The sequence below is a fragment of the Chondrus crispus genome, genomic scaffold (genome assembly GCF_000350225.1).
Source record: "Chondrus crispus Stackhouse genomic scaffold, scaffold_81, whole genome shotgun sequence".
In the NCBI taxonomy this organism is placed as follows: domain Eukaryota; phylum Rhodophyta; class Florideophyceae; order Gigartinales; family Gigartinaceae; genus Chondrus; species Chondrus crispus.
Genome location: NW_005178735.1, coordinates 235,291 through 242,007, shown reverse-complemented (window position 1 = coordinate 242,007; position 6,717 = coordinate 235,291). Strand labels below are relative to the sequence as shown.

At 56.9% G+C, this 6,717-nt stretch overlaps 2 protein-coding genes; both read left to right on the top strand.

Moving 5' to 3' along the window:
* Positions 1-735: 735 nt before the first annotated feature.
* CHC_T00010206001 (40S ribosomal protein SA) lies at positions 736-2,178 on the top strand. XM_005711395.1 is given in 3 exon segments: positions 736-865; positions 1,043-1,863; positions 1,864-2,178. The coding sequence occupies 2 exon segments, from the start codon at positions 736-738 to the stop codon at positions 1,861-1,863; spliced, it is 951 nt and encodes a 316-aa protein (XP_005711452.1). The 3' UTR covers positions 1,864-2,178.
* Positions 2,179-4,946: 2,768 nt separating this feature from the next.
* CHC_T00007709001 (hypothetical protein) lies at positions 4,947-5,179 on the top strand. XM_005711394.1 is given in 2 exon segments: positions 4,947-5,108; positions 5,109-5,179. The coding sequence occupies 1 exon segment, from the start codon at positions 4,947-4,949 to the stop codon at positions 5,106-5,108; it is 162 nt and encodes a 53-aa protein (XP_005711451.1). The 3' UTR covers positions 5,109-5,179.
* Positions 5,180-6,717: the final 1,538 nt, after the last annotated feature.

Below are 6,717 nucleotides of genomic sequence, written 5' to 3'. Positions count from 1 at the left end.
GTTCGAGGCGCTGGGCGTCATGGATGCGTTTCGGGATACTTGTATGAGGGCGTTTGCCGTGATTAGGGATAGTCATGCAGAGGTGTTTGAGGTCGTGTTTGACTTGCTTAAGATGGCTGGGTTTAGTAAGACCAAGGTTATGCAGTACTGCGCGAGTAAGAATAACCTCAACCTCGGCGAGGATCGTATGGTCGCTAATATGCATTTTCGAAAGTGGATTGGATAGCTGTCTGTGTCTTTCGGACGAATGTACAAGTCGTTTCCGATTTCGGCCGGGTCTTCTTGAAGAGAGGTGGAGACGAGGAAAAGGAGCGACGGAAGATGGGGATGGGAGTTGTACTGTATTTTGATGGAAGTGTCAGGCTCTCATTTCTACTCAATAAAGTTTCTATTATAAAGAATGAAAATTTGAATATTTTCGGCTTTGCTTGCCGTTTTTTCGAAACAATACACGTGTCAACGTTGCCCTAAAGCAATGGGGCTCACCGCCGCGCCGCCAAATCGCCCGCGTGCCGGCCATCCCCAGTGCCCCAATCGGCTACTGCCGGTCGGCGTCCCCGCCACAGCCCCACCCACAGCCCTCGCGAAGCCTCATTCATCGACGACGCCGCCTCGCCTGCCAATACACTCCCCATCCGCTCCATCCCCTCCCGCACCGCGCCTCTCCGCGTCTTCGCCCTTGCACCTGACGCACTCAGCGCTCGCGGAGAGAGTATTCCCTGTCACACCGCCACCATGGTCGCCTCCACCGAAATTACCCCCCGCCAGGAGGACATCTCAAAGATGCTCAAGTGCAACACCCATTTGGGCACCAAGAACTGCGATGTCCTCATGGAACCTTATGTCTTCAAGCGCCGCTTTGACGGTAAGTGCGACTGCCCCACCGTCCATTGCGCCGCCGATTGATCCCGATGCGAGCTCGCCCTCATCTCCTGCCCACTCGGCCTGCTAACTAGTCCACTGCCTCTTCCCTCGCGCGTATTGCATCCCGTTGCAATTTGCCCCTCGCCCGCGTCGCGCTCGAATCTCTCGTCCCGTGTAGGTGTCCACCTGATCAACATCGCGACGACGTTCGACAAGATCAAGCTTGCAGCGCGCGTGATCGCGGCGATCGACAACCCGCATGACGTGGTCGCCGTGTCGGCGCGTCCGTATGGCCAGCGCGCCGTCCTCAAGTTTTCGCAGTACACGAGCTGCCAAGCAATCGCGGGGCGCTGGACGCCGGGCCAGCTGACCAACCAGATCCAGAAGAAGTTCCAGGAGCCGCGTCTGCTTGTCGTCACCGACCCGCGCACCGACTCGCAAGCCATCACCGAGGCGTCGTACTGCAACATCCCAACCATCGCCTTCTGCGACACAGACTCCCCGCTGCGCTACGTCGACATCGCCATCCCGGCAAACAACAAGGCCAAGCATTCCGTCGCCCTCCTCTGGTGGTTGCTTGCCCGGGAGGTCCTCTACCTTCGTGGCACTATCCCTCGGTCCTCCCCATGGGACGTCATGGTCGATCTCTTCTTCTACCGCGATCCCGAGGAGCTCGACAAGGCCGAGGAGGCCGCCAACGCCGTCGCTGGTGCCGCCCCTCTTGGTGTCGCCCCGGCTACCGCATATGACACCACTGCTCTTGGTGATGCCGCCGGCTTCGTGCCCGCTGGCGCCGACGCCGACTGGAGTGCCGCTCCGGTTGGTGCCGCAGAGTACGACCCCACCGCCGCGCCCGCGGCACAGGTCGAGAACTGGAGTGCTAGCGCCCCCGCCCCGGCCTTACCATTGCCGCCAGCCGTCGAGGGAGACTGGGAGATGCCAGCCCCACAAGCCCCGCCCGCTCCGACCTCTGAGTTCCCGCCGCAGCAGCAATACTAGTCATGGTCTTCTGTGTACGTTGGAGTCGCGTCTTCTGCAATATAGATAAACTGTTATCTATTTGATATTGGCGCAAATTGTAGCTGTGGTTGGACTACTTCGGTCGGTAACGACCGCTGGGATGGGTCTCATTGACTGGTCAAATGGGATCTGGAGGAGGAACGTGGAGAGGAGTTGTTCATTCGCCTTTGGAACAACTGGATAATTGTAGACAGCCGTCCGGCCATAGTCTTTGAGTGATAGTTTTCGGCCTACATATGTCTGGCTCACAAGGTGGAGAGTGGTCAACAAAACTAAATTCTTGGAAAGTGCAAACTACTCGCTTCGAAAATCTCTTTTCAGCAACTCACTTTCCTCGCTCGTACTGTAGCAATGATACAGAGAAAAATCCCCCTCGAGTGACTCCACACTATAGCAGTGACCCTGTACGTCTTAGTGACCCGTTGACATCGCTCAGGCCGCCGCCTATAGCTGTTCAACCCTCACAGAATGAACAACTGCACGTCCATACTATGACCCCTCCTACTGCAGTCATTCCCACAGCCAATGCGGCCTACAACAGTTGGGGTCGCTGTGGGGCCATTTTTTCTCTGCACTGTAGCGACTCTCGTGGTTGTCAGGGCCGTCTTTTAGTAGTTGTTAAGAATAGCACATGTTCCATCGCATTGGACACTGCTTTTGCTGGCAATACCGAGAAAGTGAACCAGCTCTTGAGCACGAAGCAAGCTAATGAAGGTATAACGCGATTTCAATGCATATGTAGTACCCTCAAAACACAAGACGCCAACTGCCAAAGTAGCAGTTGGCGTCTTGTGTTTTGAGTGCTTCAGCTCAACAACGTTTCTGTGCGCGGTTGGCACATGCAAGTCCTTCTTATACGATAGTGCAACATTCGACTTCCAGGGTTTCTACTGCATTGATGACAATACCAGCAGCTTTCTTTTTATAAGAGGTCCGGTCCGGTAATGATTCGTTGAAGTGTTCGCCGGGAAATGTTGAATGTAGTGGAGCTCTCGCAACATCCGTTCGCGTGAGCTTGCGAAATGGCATCTATGCCATGATATGTCCATGATTGCATACGACAGGAGCATAGATGCGTAGGATTAACAAAAGTACAGCCCCGTTGCTAGCGTCTCCGTAGAGGCGCTGCAAACCTGGGCCGGGCGTTTGCAGCTTGACTAAATAGCGGGATAAAATGCGCAAATAGGTGTACATGCATGTATAGGTACAGCATTTATATATATCGCAGGCCGACACATTCAACGTTAAAACAAGTTAGGATGACAAGCGAGAACATTCGAAGCGTTTCGCAAGCAGAGTTTGATATTCGATGCCAAGTCCTTTTATATGAATGTGACGCCTGGGATGCAGTAGGCGAGGCAAGTCACCTGTATTGGACATCCTGACGAAGGCGTTGAATGTTTTTCTTCGCGCCGACACACTGCTCTCTCAGTTTTGGGATTTATTCCCTCTCTTGGTGTCGGCTCCCAAGGCGGCTCTGCATTCATGTCTCTATAAAAATCATATCCATTGGTATGTTTCGCTGAAAGCGAGTGCTGTCTACAGCACTACCTACATAGGTCGTGTGGAGGGATGACCAAGAGAGGGAATAAATCCCAAAACTGAGAGAGTACTGTACAGTACCTGGACAGTATCTGCGGTGACTCAATTTTACAACGTAGGGGGCAACAATGCAATCAACCGTCCATCACCAAAAAAAAAGTCACCCCTCTATCGACACAGACAACCTTCTCCGTTGCAGACAGTCTCACGGCCTCCTTCGGGAAAGCTCCTCTTTCACACCGCCGCACCGCAACCCTAACTGTTGTTGTCTTCCCAATCTCAGCCGAGCAGAGTGCCAACTCCCATCCCCAACCCCAACGCCATTCCTTGCGCACCACAATGCCCAACTTTCACCCGCCCCAGCCCCCTTCAAACCAGCCCTCGTCCGTGCAGAACAGCAACCTGGACGCCTACATCCTATCGGGGCTTTTCTTCTACTCGGCAGCCTTCGCTCTCGTCCACCGCTACCTCTACATTTTCTCATTCCTCTCCTTTACCGTCCTGCTGCTCAACGGCGCGTACCTTAACACCCCGCGACATCTTCCCTCTCTCCTCCTCTCGCTCTTCCCTGTTCTTCTCCCTTTTTACCGTCTTCACGCAGCGAAAGCAATCCACATCACCATCAACTGGCTGCCCAAAGCCCCGCTCTTCATCATCGAATTGGTTCTTGGAATCGTAATAGTCGGCAACCTCATCCGCTATGCGATTTACAAACCCTTCTTTAAGAGCCCGGAGGAGAACAGGAGATACGTTGCCCCCATTTCCCCACAAGACGCTGTACCGACACAGGAAGTCCGGCAAGAGTGGCAAGAGGCGGCTCGCACGCTGCAAGTGCAACAAGCGGATGATGCGGCCGGCGCATGCGGTACGTCAACTGGGGCGCAGAAGGAAGGCGAAGGCCCCGAGCAAACCCCCGGCGGCGATTCCGAGTTTCCGGTCGATCAAGACTCATCGACGAAGACCAAAGCAGAAGCGCCAAACCGCACGTCGGTCGAGCAGGCTCAAGCGGCGGCACAAACGGTGTTGCAAGCGAAGACGCCTTCCCCGAAACCGAAGCCGCGCCGCCGGATCAGGCTGACGAAAAGCCAAATCCTGGCGGCGCGAATCATGCGGGAGCGGGACGCGGAGGCGGCGGCGCGGCGCGACAGGGAGCAGCGCGAGCGCAACACGCGGCGGCTGCGGGAGGAGCAGGCGCGGACGGAGCGCGAGGCGCGGCACGCGGAACGCAAGCGGCTGCAGGAGGCCGTGCGGGAGGCGACCAAGGGCGTCGCTGATGCCAAGGATGCGCTGAAGGCGAAGAGCTTGGACGCGGACAAGGCGAGAGAGGAGAGGAGGAGGGCCGCGGATCAGCTCAACCTCGCGCCCGGGGAGGAGAATGAGAAGGTGCTCGATGAGGCTTGTCGGGAGTCGGCACGAGTGGAGATGGAGGAACAGAGGGCACTCGACGATGTTAACGCGGCGCAGGCTAGGTTGATCGACCTGAGGGGTCAGCTGAACGTGCACCACATGGTGTAGAAGGGATGGCGCATTTTGGGCGAGAATTGGGGCTGCTTGCGGACGGTTTGAGGTGGTTTGAAGAGGGAATTCTTCGCTTTACCCAACCTGAGGGAGGTGTTGACCCTGTAGGGGTGATGAATGTCTGTGAAGACATCTGCAGTAGTGAACAGGCAGCTAGGCAGTAACTCACCACACTGGCCCTCACATAAAATGAATGCAGTTGTGTGTGCGTTCATCAGGTGAACATGCCCTTAGTGAAGGAGTGAAATTTGCGTATGCTTCAGCCCTTTTCGTTCTGAGTAGCGGCCATGAGGGCGAAGAAAAGCATTCGGAACGAGAAAGACTGATTGACTTCATGGCTGATGTTGACCCTTAAGGTGTGATCAGGTGATGACGTCATACGGAAGGATGGTTGGCGAAAAGAATCGATACACATGGACACGTTTCTGCTTGGCAAGGATCACAAGGTTACTATTCCTTCTAACGCTAGTACGCAGAACAACAGTAAAGAGAACGTAGCGATCGTCGTCGACAAGCTCAACGATGTCATCGAATCCATCAGCAGGATGAAGTTATTGTGTCGAAGAGGAAGCGATCCCCGCAAGTAATTTCAGTTCTATTCGTCTTGTCGCCGTTGAGCAGTTTGAGACAACGACGCTCATGTGTTGCTGCATTATGTTTCAGAGTAGCACACCCTCCAAGCAATGCACGCACACCAATCGAGCTCGACCCTTTCACCAAAGCGCGGCTGTCGCAATCGTAAGAATGCGAAGCGTGAGTAGCCGCAACAGCGACAATCACTCCGGAATCACCTGTGCAAAAACCTTACTGGTGGGCATGTAGTTATACGTCTGCGCAAACAGCCCCTTCCTCTTCTCCAGCGTCTTCCGACACTCGCTCTCGAGCCGCTTGAGCGTCGCACGCACGACGGCATCTTCGGGGCACAACTCTGCGGCTTTTCTCATATCACTGAGTGCCCTGACGAACATATCCATCTCCACCCCTGCCAGCGCGCGTCGGTAAAGCGCCTTTCCATTGTGCGGGTCGATCTCCAGGACGGCGTCGCACTGCACGACGGCGGCGGTCCACTCGCTAGTGCGCAGCGCGCACAGCGCGAGGTTATTCCTCAGACGCACCTGCATGTGGGCGTCGCCGCCCGCGAGACGCACGGCGTCCAGCGCGCGGTTGTACACCAGCATGGCGGCCTTGAAGTTGCGGAAGTCGTCGCTGGCCTTCGCGAAGAGGGCGTTGGCGTCCTGGCGCAGCGCCTCGGCGCTGGCGAGCAGGTCCGCGCGGCTGGCGGGGTGCGGGAGATCCGTCAGGGGGGGCGTGACGCGCTCCACGCGGACGGTCTGTGAAGCGCCCGATGGGGAGACAGCCGACGCCGTGTCGCCCGGGAGAAGGCCCTGCACGGCGGCATCTAGATGAGGGAGCGCTTGCGAGGCGCCCACAATGAAACAGAGAGAATGTGTGGTGGAGGCGGTGGTTACGGTGACTAAGGGGGGGGGGGGGGGGGGGGGTCAGCGCCGCACGCCCATACGGTCCGCCGTCGAGCCCTGGTCGGGCTCCGGCGTCTAGCCGATCGGCCCATGCGGTACACCCGTGGCGAAGCCAACGCGGCGAGGCTTCGCGGGCCACCGAGTTGGCCGAGCCCGCGTTCGCGCGGATTAATTCGTCCGATGCGGTGCGCGTGCCCACGGCGTACAGTGCGCGACCCAAAGTCCTCGCCGCCGCCCCCGCCGGGCTGGACGGGGGCCGACACTGTCGCCCGGGCGGTTCTTCACGGCCCCAGCT

Bases quoted from the DNA above. Each gene is read 5' to 3' on its own strand.
- CHC_T00010206001 (XM_005711395.1), top strand. From the start codon at position 736: ATGGTCGCCTCCACCGAAATTACCCCCCGCCAGGAGGACATCTCAAAG. The intron at 866-1,042 runs GTAAGTGCGACT...CGTCCCGTGTAG, and splicing joins CTTCAAGCGCCGCTTTGACG to GTGTCCACCTGATCAACATC.
- CHC_T00007709001 (XM_005711394.1), top strand. From the start codon at position 4,947: ATGGCGCATTTTGGGCGAGAATTGGGGCTGCTTGCGGACGGTTTGAGG.